The sequence below is a fragment of the Bos taurus genome, chromosome 5, assembly GCF_002263795.3.
Source record: "Bos taurus isolate L1 Dominette 01449 registration number 42190680 breed Hereford chromosome 5, ARS-UCD2.0, whole genome shotgun sequence".
In the NCBI taxonomy this organism is placed as follows: Eukaryota; Metazoa; Chordata; class Mammalia; order Artiodactyla; family Bovidae; genus Bos; species Bos taurus.
Genome location: NC_037332.1, coordinates 77,550,556 through 77,569,045, shown reverse-complemented (window position 1 = coordinate 77,569,045; position 18,490 = coordinate 77,550,556). Strand labels below are relative to the sequence as shown.

Genomic DNA, 18,490 nt, shown 5'->3' with positions numbered 1-18,490 from the left:
CAGGTTGTGAAGCACTAAGATACACACGCGATACCTGTTTTCATATAGTTTTACAGAAGAGTCTTTTATACCCAGCTGCTCATAAATAGCTAAAATTAGACAGTATAACTTATGGAGCCAAGTACCAATCGTCAGCTTATAAATGTTCTGTAAGTAATGGAGACAAACTAGTAGAGTGTGTGTCAAGGGAGTTTCAGGTTTAAGCAGCACATTATAAGTCACTGGTAAGTCACTAATTAGTCACTAGTTCATCCTATTAGGGGCCAGGGTCAGTTGCAGTTGTCTGGGGTCTCTGAAGATGAGCAAAGAGTGAACTTTAACTACCGATTAACCCCAACCTTACACAATAGTCCATATTCTTTGCCAGTATTGCTTCCCTCTCACCTGGACCTTACCAGTTTTAAATTTCACTACTTAGGTCTTCACCTGTCTCTCAAGTTATCACTCCTGCCATAGCAAAATTCCTTTCTCTAGGTTTTTCCCAAGTTCAGTTTCCACTTATTTCAAAACAAAAGGAAAAGCCAGTACCAGGAAGATGTTGGTAAGGAGACATCTTTTCGAAAGGTTAATGTAGATTGCAATGGTAGCAAATTGATCACCTTTAATAATTACCTAAAAAAATATATCTCGAATTTCTTAGACTTTTAATATAAATGTTGAAAAGCAGAATGCCGGGCATCTTAAGATACTTCAGGGTTTTGAACTTACATTTTAATAAGCACATATACAGCAGAATTCCTGTAGTATTAGTTAGCCTATAGTACTCACATGCCCAGAATATTGAAAGCCTTTGGAAGGGAAAGATTCTGGAGACACTGTAACAGTCAGGGTCAAGGTTATGGCTTTGCTTTAGCAGTCAGAGGTTTTACTCTGAAACTTAATAGACAATGAATGGTCAAAACTTGGGCATCTCTTGGTACTATTACATCATTATCTCTAGAATCAGTTCTTTGCAAGAAGTTATGTGTTGAAAATAATAAAATAATTTATTTTTCAGAAATAGTATCCACTAACGTTATAAAATGGAGCAAATTTACTGAGGCATTTGAATTTCTATTCATTCCTTATTTCATAGAAGGAAACTAAATCCTAGAGAATTTACAATAATCTGGTTCATAATAGCCATCATAAGCCATTCAAGCAACAGTTCACTTAATAAGCCATTTTTAGGCTTGGAACTTCCCTGGTGGTCCAGTAACTGGGACTTCATGCTCCCAGTGCAGGGGCCCCAGGTTCAGTCCCTGATCAGAGACCTAGATCCCACATGCCTCAATTAGGAGTCCACATGTCACAACTAAAGATACAGCATGCAACTAAGACCCCAGCGCAGCACATTAAAAAACATCATTTTTAAAAAGAAGAAGAAAGCAGATTTTAATGGTTCAGAATACATGTTCTAGAGCTAGATTGAACTCCTGACTCTGCACTTATTCTTGAACTTGGAGGAAATCATTATATAACCTACCCATGCCTCCATTAGCCTAGCTGTAAAATGGGATTATAATGGGCTCTACTTCATAGAGTTGTTATGGAGACTAAAAGTTTAAAAAGTTTTATATTTCTGAAGTGCTTAGAATGGTCTTGGCACATTGTAAACATTATATAAGTGCTTATTAAATAAATAAATTCTAGCTTGTAACTGAAGAATGCTATACGAGATACGGATTCTAGTGATATGTATGTATATCACTAAATGTGTATGTGATATATATGTATATATATGCCACATATACATATATATAAATAATTTTATCATGATTAGTCCATTATATAATTATGTTAACCATGTTCATTCTCATGTGGGAACAAGTTGGCTTTGTAGATACAGTTTGAAATAAGCAAAATGTAAAGAAACTGCGAATATACATGAGATACTAAGAACAGCAGGTTGGAGGGATGGAAAAAGTTGAGAGTGAGATTTTTATTCATTGCATATATTTTTATAATTTCTGGGTCTGAAATCAGTATCTCCTCATTTTAAATTATTCATATGATGAGCTAGAAGCATATCTACATGTTGATGGGGTTTTTTTTAAGAATCTTCAAATGGTGATTGATAAAGAAATTCTGAAGAATTTCCAACACTGTTCTATAAAAGCGTTTAACTGAGCTTTTTTTTTTTTTTTTTGAGAAACCATTTTTTTTTTCATTTTATTTATTTATTTTTAACTTAACAATAATGTATTGGTTTTGCCATATATCAAAATGAACCCACCACAGGTATATATGTGCTCCCCGATAAAAGAACTACCTCTTAATAAGGATGTAGGATGGCTCGTTACAATTTACAAAGTGCTTTTAGAAATATTTTCTCATTATTTCTGACTACTCTGGAGTGAAGTAGAAAGCTATTTTTATGTTTTTAGAGGTAAGAAAATTGAAAGTCCTGGAAATTTTTTGGTGTAAGCTAGCATTCAAATCCAGGTCCAGAGCTATTTTTACTCTACCACCCACTTCTTTGTAAAATAGTTGTTTTTCTGAAGGTGTTATTTTTCATACTGTTCTATATATTGAAAACTTCATTTGAGTAACTATATTCACTATTAGTTTAAATTTTCTTCTTTATTACCAATGTTTGGGTTATTTGTTTCCTGGGTAATAAAGGTGCTTTATAATGGCTCAGACAGTAAAGAATTGCCTGCAATGCAGGAGACCCAGGTTTAATCCCTGGATGGGGAAGATCCCCTGGAGAAGGAATTGGCAACCCACTCCAGTATTCTTGCTGGAGAATCCCATGAACAGAGGAGCCTGGTGGCCTACAGTCCATAGGGTCGCAAATTGTCGAACATGGCAGAGTGGCCAAGCACATGTGTGTGCATGCGCACACACACACACACATATTAACAAAAATAAGCAAGTAAATCAGACCAGTCAGATACCCTGTAAAAGTTTCAGAACTATCTGGATGAATCAATCAGCCTCTACTATATGCACATACTTAAGGAATAAATAAAAATAGTGTCTCTAATAACCTTCAGCCCCCCGAAGGGTTAACTTGTATCTTTCAATCAAGTTATAAATTGCATCAATACCTCCCTTTCTGTTCAGGATTTTATCCCCCTGATACTTATCTCACATTTTGTCATTTTTCAATCCCTTCTTCTTTTTCATTCCTCTAATTTTTTATTTCAGTGTTCACTGCTATTTTTAAAAATTGTTTTAAATACATACCATTACTTCCACTTTTGTTCACTTCTTTCCTTTTCATGGTCTTTCTTCTCATTAAAAATCTTTATATAGGGTGTTCCCTTGGAAATGGAAACTAAAATTAATTATTATACTCAGTGATTTTGAAACTATTGATTCTATTCTTTACAGCAAGGTCACAAGAAAGTCTGTGAAGTTGAGGTGAAATAGGTGAGGTGCTAGAGATCCAACTATCTCTGGAATATCTGTCAATTGAGCCTTGATGTTTATTGCACAATCTAAATTTCAAATCTGTTTAGTGTACATTTCCCTTTCCCTAAATTTCCCTTTTCCATTTAATAAATTATTACAATAATTGTGTAATCAGGGCAGCATGGATATTCATAATTATAAGGAGATACTATCAGAAAAGAAAACTGTCATACCATCATTCATTATGATGTTTTGCATCGTTAAATTAAAAAAAAGAGAAATTTTAAAAAGAAAAACCAAAGTAGTAAGTAAGAGGTAACTAGACTCTTTTGGGAAATGATCATGGTTTCCTGACTTCAAGTTTGAGTATGGAAAGAAGAAAAGATCCCAGTATTTTAATATCTGCAAAAGCTCATTCCAAAATGAGTCAGTATGTCCTGATTGCAATACCCACCTCTCAAAGCCACACTTTCACTGATTAAAAAGTAATTTACAGGACGGAGGAGCCTGGTAGGCTGCAGTCCATGGGGTTGCTAAGAGTCTGACATGACTAAGCGACTTCACTTTCACTTTTCACTTTCATGCATTGGAGAAGGAAATAGCAACCCACAACAGTGTTCTTGCCTGGAGAATCCCAGGGACGGGGGAGCCTGGTGGGCTGCTGTCTATGGGGTTGCATAGAGTCGGACATGACTGAATCGACTTAGCAGCAGCAGCAGCAGAGTCAGACACCACTGAAGTGACTTAGCAGCAGCAGCAGCAACAGTTCCTTGAGTGAACCTCAAATGAGCATACTACTTTGTGAAACATAGTATCTCTGTTACTGGATCTGATATGTACTGGACACTATCAGTGTCCATATCATACTGAACACTGCCAGATATCAGCACAATTTGCTGATATCATGTGGAATATTCATGCTGCAGGAAAACTCTTATCTGTTACTGAAAGAATGTGGAGGGTCCAGCTGCTCACCTCTCAAAAGCCAATAGACAGTCCAAGTTGGTGGAAAGGAAAGTTTGCTTTATTTCAGATGCCTCCAGGTGGTGTAGGGAGGAGGGCGGACATCTGTCCAAAGGCTGATTTCCCCCCAGTGGCAGCCACTGGGGCAAGAGCTTTTATAGACAGAAGGAGGGGACATATGCAGAAACAGTACAGTCAGTTCTGACAGTCATCTTCAAATTGATCATCTGTGGCTTGACCAGCATGATCTTGGTTGTTTTAGGTACAGTTAATCTTCAGTTTCAGGTCCATTTGTTTCCATTTCTCTGAGGTCAGTTCTCGGAATTGTGGCAGCTGATGTCGTGGATACAGTCTGTTTATTATATAGTTAACTTCTTCCCCCTGGTGTTTTAGTATCTATAAGACAGCTCACAGGATATGGCTCAGAATATTATCTATAACCCTTGAGAAGGAACTAAAGGTCTTTGACTATGCTTAGTGACTACATTATTATTTGGTCTCCTTTGACTGTTTTCCTTTGTTTCTGTATTTTTCATTTCTCTGATTAAACTTATTCTTTGACTAAAGTTTTCTACAGACAAAGGCAGGCAAAGGACATGGGGACGGAGGGGTAAGGACTGCACTGTTTCATATCAACTTTGCAAAAAAAAAAGATATTTTATCAGCAGTTAAATATTTTATAGTCTCTCAAAAGACTATAAGCAAATAAAAAGTAGATTAGTGGTTGCCTTGGGCTAGAGGGGATGGGAGTGGCAATAGCTAAAATACATGGAATATTTTTTTTCTTTTTACCTCACTGTACAGCTTTTTGTGATCTGAGTTCCTTGACTGAGGATTGAACCCGTGCCCTCAGCAGTGAAAGCGCAGAGTCCTCAGCACTGGAACTGCCAGGGAAGTCCCTGGAATTTGTTTTTTGCGGTGATGAATATGTTCTGAAATTGAGTGTGGTTATGGTCACAACTCTGTGACTGTATTAAAAACTATTGAATTGTATGCTTTAAATGAGTGAATTTTAGGTATGTGAATTACATCTTTAATAAAGTTGATACCAAACAAATTTTTACACAAAAAGTTCTGTAAAACACATCTTCCACCCAATTAAGATGCAATGTAAATGTTTATTAAGCTATTAAAATAATATCTGTATTATTTTAATGTCCTTTTATACAAGTAAAAGAAGGAGAAAATGGTAAATCAGGGTATAAGAAAATCAGTCATCTCTTATTTATTTTGTGCCATCTCAAATGTTTACACTAAAAAGGTGGATTTTATGTTGCTGTCGAGATTTTGCTTAAGAAGAATGTTTAAAATGAGGTATTGAAATGTGAATTGCTTGTGAGATGGCTGGTCCTTGACTTCTAATGGAGGCTGATATCCCCTGGGAAAGATGCTGATATTGCTTCAAATTCAATCTAGAATAGATAACTCTTGATGATGCCACTTTCTTCAGAACAAGATTTGCAGGTACTTTCAAAGTGAGGATTACAGAGTCTTGCTTTGTTATAGCTATATTACTCTTGTATACTTGATCATCTTGTCTCACCCCTTTTCATACCTATTCACTCCTCTCCTTTTAATCTCCATTATTTAAATCTGATGATCCATTCAGTGCTTGGCAATTGGAAGGAATCTGGAGTTGTGCTGTAAAGAGCTTGGTGGTTTACCCCACTCAACTGTATAGGTACTGTCATTTTCTACTGCCTTAGTGTAACAGTTTTCAGTGGTTTGGTCTGTGGATTGATCAAAATGCTCCTTTTAAAAGGCAAAGATCTTGTGGTCAAAAAAATTTAGCAAATGCTACATATCACATCTTACTCTTAGAAAGTCTCAATGCATGTTAGCATATCAAGGGCTCTGAGAAGTCTAGCAGAAAAAAGATGCGTGTAACTTTAATATTCCAGTAACCCTGCACAGAACTAGCCTCATGTGGAGCTTACTAATGGACAGTGCTGTCCTAAAGTGGTAATCCTCTCCTCTATTTCTCTTCCCCAGCCGTGGCAAATCTTGTTACGTGCTTTTTTTCCTCACTGAGCTTGTTTGTTTTAAGCCACGTTTCAAACTCACCTTGTTTGTTTTTCCTAGCTATTTCCCAGTTGTTTAGTCGGGATTGCACCTGGAGATGCTGTCTGTATGGTGCTCTGGTCATCTCGTTTTCTTCACTGATAGCTCTCCTGAAGACTGTGAAGCCCACATGACTGCCTGATAGAGCAACTGGTCTTCCTTTATTGTGATTTTGGAAAAAGATCTCTTTGTCTATCAGCTTGTTATTGGCTGATCTCACAAAGACATCACAGTGTCAATGTCCCTCATGGATTATACCCATTCTTAAGAGAGATTACATAATAAGTTGTGTCAGTCCTATGCATCTACATCTATAGATGTTTATCAAACCCTTTTCTTGTTACAAATTTCTACAGAGATGGAATAAAGTATAAATATACATGGATTGGATGTCATTAAAAGGGTTTTTAAACACTGGAGAATTTTACCTGTGGCTTGCTTTGTAGATGAGCATTTTTTTCCAATCTATAAACTCACATATATGAAATGTACAAATATACCTGTACTTTTTTGGCTATACCCAGCTAAGTTCACCCATTCAAAGACTTCCCAACTTTCTTCACAATTACCACCAATCCACCCCAGGCTGGAAGTGATGAGTCTGAGCTGTGGGATATGACTACCATAAGTGACGTACTTCCCTGGGTTCTGAGGTACATGGGGACCAATTATTGAAAACTAGTGAAGGACATCTGGTCCTTCTGACATCTAGTGAAGGAAAAATAACCAATACCCAGAAAACAAATAAATAGTGATAAACACTTTTCAGACCATTAAAACAGGGTTATGTGAGTGTGACTGGGCAGCTATTGGGTACTTTAGATTCAATGGTCATCTCTTGTGGAGATGACATTTGGGATCCTAATAAAGAGACCAAAAAAAGTGTGAACAAAGAGGGAAATCTAAGCAGAGGAGACACCTGGTGCAAGGACTCTAAAGCAGGACCCAGCTTGAGATGGTTAGGAAATCAGAAGCTCAGAAAGCAGGGGCATGATGTGTTTGTTGGAGAAAGCTATAGGATGAGCACTTTAAGTAAGCAAGAATCAGGTCCAGTAGGGTTCTGTTAGCCCTGGTGGGGATTTGAGAGTCATCAGCATATCGGTGGTATATTTAAAGCCAGAGCCCTGGATGAGGTTACCTTTGGAGAGTAGTCAGAAAAGGGAGGGGCTCAGTATAGATTTGGTACACTGAACAGTAGAGAGGTTGAGCTGAGAAGGAGAAGAGCAAGTCAGAAAGAACTGCAAAGAAACAGCCAGTGAGATTAGAGTTTAGATGTCTGAAAAGCCAATAGCATAAAGAAAGAGTTTCAGAAAGGAGGGAGTGGTAAACGCTGTTGAAGGAGTGGGGTGAGAGGAAAACACAGGCATGGCCCCCAAATCCAGTGGCAACATGGAAGTTATTGATGACTTTGACAAGAGCAGATGCAGTGTTCATTGGAACGGATTGAAAAAAAAATCATGACTATAGAAATTGAAATATGGATGTAAAAGTTAGAGTTTCTTTAAGACTGGATTTAGTCTTTAAACTGTGTACAGTAGCTTAGAAGAAAGTAATGAGAATGGGAATATGAACCATACCTCCTTATCTTCTGTCCCACCCCCAACCCAAGTAAACATGAGGCAAGATTCTCAGGATAGAGGAGACTGATCGTAGGAAGAGAGAAGCTGGGAACTTACCACACTGTGGATATGTTTATGAATGACCAATAAAGAATGCCTAAGGTCCCATCAAGTCATGGAAAATAGATGCAGAAACAGTGGAAACAGTGTCAGACTTTATTTTTGGGGGCTCCAAAATCACTGCAGATGGTGATTGCAGCCATGAAATTAAAAGACACTCTTTCGAAGGAAAGTTATGACCAACCTAGATAGCATATTCAAAGCAGAGACATTAGTTTGCCAACAAAGGTCCGTCCAGTCAAAGCTATGGTTTTTCCAGTGGTCATGTATGGATGTGAGAGTTGGACTGTGAAGAAAGCTGAGTGCCAAAGAATTGATGCTTTTGAACTGTGGTGTTGGAGAAGACTCTTGAGAGTCCCTTGGACTGCAAGGAGATCCAGCCAGTCCATTCTGAAGGAGATCAGCCCTGGGATTTCTTTGGAAGGAATGATGTTAAAGCTGAAACTCCAGTCCTTTGGCCACCTTATGTGAAGACTTGACTCATTGGAAAAGACTCTGATGCTGGGAGGGATTGGGGGCAGAAGGAGAAGGGGACGACAGAGGATGAGATGGCTGGATGGCATCACCAACTCGATGGACGTGAGTTTGAGTGAACTCTGGGAGTTGGACAGGGAGGCCTGGCGTGCTGCAATTCATGGGGTCGCAAAGAGTCGGACACGACTTAGTGACTGAACTGAACTGAACTGAAGGCTTGTTTGAGAGATTCAGAACTGGTTTGTTTTTTTAATCCACCACTCATACCAGGCACCATTCTGATCCACCTAACAGATGGAGGTTATTCCCCTGACAGGAAAAGAAACAGGCACAGAGAATTAGTAACCTTGACCAAAGTTACTGTGTTGAAGCATGGGTTTGAACCCAAGAAAGTTTGGTCCAGAGTCAGGGCCCTTCACCACCACATCCCACTACCTCTTCATGAGTTGTAATTGAAACCACAGGGCATGGATCTGTATTTTGTCCAGTTCTGTCCTTCTTTGAGCATAACAAGGCAGAAAGTTGGGTTCTGTGTTCGAGAGAGAGAGATGCAAGGGAGTAAAATGTGTTTGAAAGACAGTATGTGATAATAGTGGAATCAAACATGGGTAAAGAAGGAAGTAAAAACACAGGGTTGAAGATAATGAGAACATTGGAGATAAAAGCATAACAAACTTTGATGGAAGAATGTCTTTCCTCTGGGGAGAACTGGAGATGATTTAGAAAAATATGAAGTAAGTTATTCATTATGTGGGACAGAGAACAAATCACCTAAGCTGAGGACATGAGAGGTCAGGCAAGAACTGTCATCCACTCCTCTCACCAGCAAGAGAAGAGTTAATTTTTGGCCAAAAGAAGGAAAATAAATATTAAGGTCTTGAAGTGCCAGAACTCCCCATCAGCAGCAACTCTATGGGAGAGAAGTAAGAAAGTCAGTACTGCATATCCCATTCTTTCCCCTCTCCAGTTGTCTTCCTCACTCCGCTCACAGATCCAGAAATTCCTGGTTTGACTACCCAAATTAATATTACATGTAATTATTAAGAAGACAAGTCTTTAACTCTCATGTTCACTTTGTTGTAAAATTTCTTCCTTTCTTACAGTTCTGTTATCCTTATTAGGCCGTTGTTTTTTCACTCTACTCTTCTTCCTCTTTCATTTATTATTACATCAGTCAGTGCCCAAGTCTTGTTCATGCTGAGATGTTCCTCAATGTTCCTTATCCTCTTCCTCATGCTGACTTTTAGGGGATGGCTTAGCTTGTTCTCCTGTCCACCTTCCCACCTCTCAGAGTGACTTTTCAAGACATGGGTCTTGTTACATGACGACTTTGTTTAAAAGACTTTGATGATTCCCCAAATTCCTTTGTTTAATATAGAACTTCCTGCAAAGTCTATCTCATTACTTTGCACCAACCATACCAAACTGCCCTATTTCCTAAACCACAGCCTAGTAAAGAACTTGAAAGATTCCAAGTAATGAAAATATTTTGGTTCCTCCTACTACCTCATAGGTTAACCACACTAGACGGTAATTTAACATTTTATTTTATGAAATAACACCAAATGTAGACATAAGCTGAAAATAATTAGCTTTTTTAGATTTTCCTGAATTTCTGTCTTCTCTTTCTCTCTGTCAGTGCTCCAGCTTCACTGGTGCCCTAAGGAATGCTCAGTCTGGCTATTGGCTATTTTAGTATTGTCCTCAACACAAATAATACTCTCCTTTTGGCCAAAAGTTTACTTTGAACTGGAAGGTTCATCCACCTCTTTACCATTTAGTCAACTCTACTTGTCCTTCAAGGTTCTAGTCAAATATTATGTCCATTATAAAGCTACCCCTGACTCATCCAGGAGTAATTAGAAATAATAATAATTGCTCTCAGCCTTTAGACGTGAATGTCTCTCTGTAGAAGCACATATTCCACTGTTAGGGAAATTTTCTGTGTGCTGGGCATCTCTGCTCATTTCCCCATATTATATCATTAAATTCTCATAACTACCATATAATATTAAGTATTAGTATGCCCAATTTACAGATGAGTAAGCTGTGGGCAAGAACTTGTCACCCAACTCACACAAGCTATTATTGAGATCTAATATGACAATGAATATAATTAAGTTATAAAAAGCTAAGAGCTATAGACCTGGAAGGCACTGTTAGTGTTTACACTTTTTTAGCCTTTGTGTAGTAATAAGTGCTTATATTTTCATATCTCTGGCCAATAGTAGAGGGAATTTATTATTCCCACAAAAAGAAATCCTCTTAACGTTAATCAAAAGAAAACCCTCAGAATGCTGCTACAGTCAAGTACAATGCAAACCATGAGGATCGTCTACCCCAAACATTTCAGGGACTCCCCTGTCCTCTGAGAAGAGGCTGGGACTCAGGTCTTTGGAGGTGAAAGCCTAGAGTATTCCCTGGTTATGCCATTTTCTCTACTTTCTCATGCTTTAGTTTCTTCACTCTAATTATTCTTGATAAGGGTTTTTAGTAGAGCTCAGCATCATCTTATCCCAGAAAGAAAAAAAAAAAAAATGTCAGTGATGAGTGGATGATGAGTATGCAAAAAACAAACATAGCAAATTTTTAAATTTGCTGTGGAAGCATTGCCTGAAAATTTAACTGTGGCAATTCAAAAAAACATGCGTTTCTAGCAAAATAAATGAGATCAGTTTTCTTCCTCTGGGTCTTATGTCTGTTTTATTGCTAGAAAGTCTTTCAATTTAACGGTCTCCACACCAAGCTCTTCCTTTTCCTTAATTAACATCAGAAGTTTTCATTCGCTGTCTTATGAGTTATTTGTTGGTGACCCTTATTAGCTTTGCCATGGCCTTAAATTTGTCCTTACATTTACTGTCTTACTATGTAAGATTTTATGGTTAATTCTGAGTTTATATGAGCTAGATTTCCTGGGCATTATATTTACATTGTATGCAGTCACATTTTATAGAATTTTTGTCTATAATTTTATGTAAATGACTAGCATCCAGTTTGTTAGCTTCCTCATATGTTCATGCATATAAATGAGGAGAACTAAATAACTATAAATCATTCAGTTAATGGTAAACCTTTAAAGATACAGAAAAATATTATTTAAGATTTCCTATTTCTACAAAATAAAAGAATTTAATAAAATATTGTAATTTGGCTTTACCACCAAACTCTACTGTTTTTCATTCTATACTTATTGAACATGTATGCTTAAAGTATTTTTCAAGGAGCAGGGAATAAAGTAATGTTTCTGCCTCCAAATAGCTGGACAGTATATTGAAGAATTGTAACAAGTCAAGGCATTTCACAGATTTCACAGATTTGGGTATGTTTATTTGAAAATGTGTTTTCTCACTTTGTTCCCTGCTCTAAGAACCCAGAAGAAAACCATAATCCCTACAATAATATTTTTTAGATCTTGTTTTCAGCTATTTGTACACCTGTTTATTCATTCCATGGTTATAAAGACCTAAAATATGTCAGGTATTAGGGACACATGAGCAACACTATAGAAAAGATTGATTATATTCAGATGTTAAAAATGTAAAAGGTATGTAAATTACTAATTTCAAGTAATGTTTAGTGCTGTTCTTTCAACAGTTATTTTTTCAATATCTACTCCATACTAAAATTCTGATCTATAAAGGAAATCATGTAAGAATATGGGAGACTGAAGGGCAGAGGTGGGGGAGTTGTTCAGGGAAGGCCTCTGTGAAGAAATAACATTTGAACTGAGACCTAAATGACAAATAGAAGCAGAAAAGTTTCCTAACTTGGGTCAAGGGAATCTGTGGATCAAATGCAGAAGACCTGTAAACTTGGAGGGAAAAATTATTACATCTCCTTTTTCTCTAGACTCAGACTAAAATTTAACGTTTTCTTCTGTTTGAATGTAGGCAACAAACTTCAGTAGCATTAGCAACACCGTTACTTTGTATATTTTCATACCACATCATATTGTAGAATCTTTAAATATCATCATTGCTTTGAAAATATATTTCTTAGATCTACCACTAGATCTGATTATACATTCCATTAATAAAGAGTCACATGTATTAGTGTGTCAATTATGTATTACTAATCACCCCAAATTTAAGGGCTTAAAATAATACCCCATGATTCTGTAGATCAGATATTCAAGCTGTACTCAGCTGGGCAGTTTTTACCAACTAGCCTGTGGTCACTCATGTGGCAGCCATCATCTGGCAGCCATTCAAGGTGTCTCACTCCCGTGCCTGGCAGCGGGTGCTGACTATTTGCTGAGGCACATGCTCCAGCAGGCTAGCCTGGGCCTCTTCACGTGGTGGTGGAGTTCCAAGAGAGGAAGAACAATAGCTTCAAGGCCTTTTAAGGCTAAGGCTTCCACTGCATTCTGTAGGCCAGTTCAGGGTTGGCTTGAAAGGAGACTGTACTGCGTGTGACCACAGGAAAGTATGATTAATTGAGGGCCACTACCATAAATAATCTGGGGCTTCCCTAATGGCTCAGATGGTAAAGAATCTGACTGTAATGCAGGAGACCCAGGTTCCATCCCTGAGTCAGGAAGATCCCCTAGAGAAGGGAATCACTACCCACTCCATATTCTTGTCTGGAGAATTCCATGGACAGAGGAGCCTGGTGGGCTACAGTCCATGGGGTTGCAGAGTTATACATGAATGAGCAACTAACACTTTCTTTTTACCATAAATAATCTACCTGATTACCATATCATAATTTTATAAAATACTATATTAACTTAATTTTAACATAGTCAGTGTCCTTTATAATGTTGTCTTTTATGCTGTAAGGGAAGAAAATTTCCATCTATCTTCTTAGATTCTGTGACTAGGATGAAGAATTCAATTGACATAAAGCTGATTAACAAGAAAAAAAGTATATAAATGTATTGAATTTTTTTACAAGTACATGGGAGTCTTCAAAAGGAAAATGAAGGCCAGAAATCATTAGGCCCCAAAACTTATATACCTTTTTTGCACAAAGAATGATAAATTATGGGGATATGAGAAGACAAAGGAGCTTGGACTGGGGGTAGTATATCATGGGACAGTGACTAGGAACTAACTAGACGGAACTAATGGAAGATCATTTTAGTAGGTCTGTTTGCACAGGTCCATTTTGGCACTGACTCCCAGTCTCTGGCGATGAGTGTTCTCTTCCAGTACAAAGAAGGCACCTTTCCAAGGGAAATTTCATGTCCAGCTTTTATGTAGAAAAGGAGAGGGAAGAGAGCCCTTCCTGAATCTGCTGTCTGTCAAATGCCTTCAGCTCAAAATAATCAATATACCAAAGTGCCATATTTTGGCATTGGAAGATCTGAACTCGTTCAGTGCCCTTTAAAATATTCTGAGAAGTGGTCTGTCAGCTTCACCACATTGTCAGAGAGGCTCATGGCACCTTGATCTGGAGGCAGGGAGTCTGGGAGGGGAAATGCAAAAGTCTGAAGGCAGGAATGAGCTGCCAAGTTCAACATCTTGTGGGAGCAGAAAGAAGTTTCTGTGGCTGAAGCCAGGGTAGCTGGAGCAAGGCAGAATTAGGCCATGTGGCTTTAGTTGGGAGATTTTGAAACTTGTAGAAGGACTCCCCCATCAAAGTTAGGAAAATTGGTGGTTTTATGCATGTGTGCGTGTGTATGTGTGTGTGTGCGTGCACACACACATGTGTGCATGTTCAATCGTGTCTGACTCTTTGCAACCCAGTGGACTGTAGACTGCCAGGCTCCTTTCAAGAATACTGGAGTGGGTTGCCATTTCCCATTCCAGGGGATCTTCCCGACCTAAGAATCAAACCATATCTCCTGCATTGACAGGTGGATTCTTTACCACTGTGCCACTTGCGAAGCATATTAATCTATAATTTTCTAAATATATGGTGGCTAAATTTCCATTTTAGTGCATAAAACTACTACTTATTCCTTTTTCTCAAATAAATTATTTTAAATAATTTTATATTTTCCACTAAAGGATGCATGATCATTTCATTGTTCCCTATTATTGGCAAATATTTAAACTTTTCCTATTCTTTGTGTAAGTATGTATGACTGTATTTTTCTTTTTGTTTATGTCTAAGAAAGTATGCTTAAGAATGATTTTAGAATTGCTGGGTTATGTGTATGTGCTTGTAAAGTTTGACAGATTTTAAATTGTTACTCAAAAAAAGATGGTACCAATACCAATTTACACTCCATGTAATATTTTTATTATTATTAACTACCAGGACTTTATCTACACTTATTAAAATCTATTGTAAGAAACTTTTGTATTTACTGTTTATTCTCTTGTTTCAGAACAATGAGATGGGGGAGCTACAAAGAATACGGATGAAGGATGAAATCCGAGAATATAAATTCCGAGAGGCCCGTCTCCTTCAGGACTACACTGAACTAGAGGAGGAAAACATCACGCTGCAGAAACTGGTGTCCACATTAAAACAGAACCAGGTGAGGTTTAAGACTTTTGGTTGCACTCCAAATGGATTCACACCTTCTGAAATCTTAAATCTTCTTCCTTCTTAATCTTAAATCTTAAACCTTCTTAAGTCTCTATACTAAAATTCTGATCTATAAAGGAAATCATATAGGAATATGGGAGACTTTATCAGAAAATAAACTGTTGAAGTTTGCCTCAATCTCCCAACATTAATTATGTGCTGAAATTTCCCAACTCTCCTATTTTAGCTAAAATTTAAAAGGCAAACCTAGAAGTACTATAATTACCAAAAAACTTTATTGGATAGAAAAAATTTACTTTATTCTTTAGTTATATGTTAATTTATTTCTGGAGTAAGCTAAATGTGTTGTAATTAATCTAACCTGACAACTTATTAAAAACCTTATTTTAAACTTATAATACAAGCTTAAAGTTTCCCTGCAATCTATCTCTTTCACTCTCTCTCTCGTAAATTGTTTTCAAACCATGCAAGGAGGGGTATTATGAAACGTAAATCAGTAAGAAAAACATTATAAGAAAAAGAAGATGCCTAAATTCTTTGTTCTGCTGTAACCTGACAAAAAAGATTGCATGTGTACATTTGAATAATTTTGTGAGTAATGAGGCTTAGAAAACGTAATCATTTAATTTTCCTGATCAGTTTGCTTTGTGGTTTGTTATAGCTATTAGTGGGCTTTCCTGGTAGCTCAGACGGTAAAGCGTCTGCCTACAATGTGGGAGACCTGGGTTCAATCCCTGGGTTGGAAAGATCCGCTGGAGAAGGAAATGGCAACCCACTCCAGTATTCTTGCCTGGAAAATCCCATGGACTGAGGAGCCCGGTAGTCTACAGTCCATGGGGTCGCAAAGAGTCAGACACGACTAAGCGAATTTGTATTGTATATGTGTATAGCTATTAGTAATAGCATTCTTGAATCTGTACTTTTAGTAGGATTTATTTATGAGTAAAATTTATAGATAGTTAAGCAAAGATAAGCTGGATTTCAAGGTGTTTTCAAAGGTGGTTTTTCCACCACAGCCCTATTCTGGTCTAAATGTTGTCATAAGCTCTCAGATCAGGTCAACAAACTGCACCAGACACTGTGCTAGGCTGAATTCAGAATCCAAAAGGTAGGATTCTCTGTCAATTCGGAGGTCAGTCCAGATGTATGCTTCCACTTCTCTCCCTTCCCAAGTTAGTATCTCCTTCTAAAACTGATCCATGGGGTCTATGTTTGCAGTTTCAACCAACCACAGATTGAAATTTTTCTTTAAAAAAAAAAAAGAAAGAAATTCCAGAAAATTCCAAAAAGCAAAACTTGAATTTGCCTCACACTGCCAGGTACATAGCATTTATATTGTATTAGGTATTTTTAAATAGTCTAGAATTGATTTAAAGATGTGTCAGTGTGCATAGGTCATATGCAAATCCTGTGACTGCTTTATCTAAGGGATTTGAGCAGCCACAGAATTTGGTATCTGTGGGAGCTCCTGGAACCAATACCCTATGGATACTGAGGGACAATGGTGTGGTTTTGATAGATATAAAGATGAAGAGGGGAATGGTAAAATCCAGAAGGAAAAAAAAAAAAATCCATGTATTGACACAATTGAAATCTGATTTCCCATCATTGCCACTTTCCCCTAATGTTGGGGAGCAAGATGTCTACTAAGGAGTGCAGAGGGTGGTTCTAGACCATTAAAAAAGAGTTACCTGTATATTCCATGTGTTTTTACCTCATTCCTTTCCCTTTAAGCACTGAATCATTGTGTGTGCTGAGGCTGGCAGTACTTGAGGTCCCAGGTCTTGATTTGGCTGAGGTCAGTAAGCTCACAGTGGAGAAAATTAGAAAATTAAAAAAAAAAAAAATGTTTTTCAGAAATGTCTTAAAATAAGAAAGGTATTTTTTGTTGTTTTGGTTTTTTGTTACTGATGAAGAATGTAGAGGACTTGAAGTGCAAAGAAAGTGGTCATTTCCCCTGATCCCCAAAGCCCTCACAGCTCTCTGCAGGGGCGGGAGTGTGAGAGCACCCATCTGCACTGTAGGGAACCCATCACTGCACGTGGTAGACTGATGTCCTCAGGAGGTTAATTTAGGCCAGTATTAGGTATTCTTGAAAGACTGCCAAGGTATCCTGTGAGGATTCATTAGCCCAGATGCTGTTTCTATGGGAATTTGTACTACGAGTCTGGCTGATTACTGTTTACTGTTTACTCATGCCCTCCCATGAGTAATTGAAACATGGAAATCAAATGCTTAACTCAGAAGTTGGAAAAAAAAAAAACAGGAAAATATTTGCATCTTTTAAATTTTATTTTCTAGATATAATATGGTAATTTTCCCAGTTAAGTGTTGAATTAATTAATTTAAAATCATTTTCCATGCAAAAGGTCATTCTGGCTTATTTAACAAGTGAGAGCACTGTAGTACCACATGTTTCTCCTAATTAACAAAACGCTGATTTTGTTTTTTTTCTTCCTATTGGCCTTTACTTACAGAATTTAGCATTCAAATACATAACAATGGCTGGCTTTCACTTTCAGAATTGGTCTGAATGTTGCTTTGTACCGAAGTTTCCTATACACAATATACTCCTCCAGCCTGGTTTGAGGTTTCCCTAAATAGCAAAGCTGCTAGGATTGTGAAGTGTTTAGTTCTAAGAACTAAACAATCAATAGATTATTTTCTAAATAGTTATTTAAATAGCACTTCTTACTCCCTATGTAGCTTCCATATTTTATAGTCTGTTTCTAGCTCTCTTCATTACAACATAACACCTAAAACAGGGCCTGGTCCGTAGTTGCTGCTGCTGCTAAGTCGCTTTAGTCGTGTCCAACTCTGTGCAACCCCATAGACGGCAGCCCACCAGGCTCCCCCGTCCCTGGGATTCTCCAGGCAAGAACACTGGAGTGGGTTGCCATTTCCTTCTCCAATGCATGAAAGTAAAAAGCGAAAGTGAAGTCGCTTAGTCCTTAGCGACCCCATGGACTGCAGCCTACCAGGCTCCTCCATCCATGGATTTTCCAGGCAAGAGTACTGGAGTGGGGTGCCATTGCCTTCTCTGACAGTAGGCATTAAATAATTGTTAAAGAATAAGTAAATTTTTTTTCTTTATCTTACATCCACAAGTCAGCTTAGAGAGGAAACTAAAATTTAAGATTGTTGTTATTAACCATGTCAATTTTTATTTGTGATCCTAATTATGAAGTATAGGAACACCAAAGAGTTGACTCTGAAAACTTTAGCCACATTCCTCACATTTGGGTCTATGTCCCAAATAGCTCAGTTGGTAAAGAATCCGCCTGCAATGCAGGAAACCCTGGTTCAATTCCTGGATTGGGAAGGTCTGCTGGAGAAGGGATAGGTTACCCACTCCTGTATTCTTGGGCTTCCCTTGTGGCTCAGCTGGTAAAGAATCCACCTGCAATGCAGGATACCTGTGTTCGATCCCTGGGTTGGGAAGATCGCCTGGAGAATTCCTTGGATAGTCCATGGGGTCGCAAAGAGTTGGACATGACTGAGCAACTTTCACTTCACTTTGTCTGAAATAAAAC

The 18,490-nt window shown here is 37.8% G+C and overlaps 1 protein-coding gene across 5 annotated transcripts in view; it reads left to right on the top strand.

Moving 5' to 3' along the window:
• Positions 1-18,490, top strand: part of BICD1 (BICD cargo adaptor 1) — a 250,617-nt gene that overhangs the window by 163,088 nt on the left and 69,039 nt on the right. For all 5 annotated transcript variants that reach the window (XR_009494605.1, XR_003034813.2, XM_005206892.4 and 2 more), the window contains exon 3: positions 14,794-14,946. Coding sequence is in view for 3 of the 5 variants with exons in the window: in XM_005206892.4 (XP_005206949.1) it covers positions 14,794-14,946 (153 nt within the window). In the remaining 2 variants the exon portion in view is untranslated. The remainder of the gene's footprint in view (positions 1-14,793; positions 14,947-18,490) is intronic.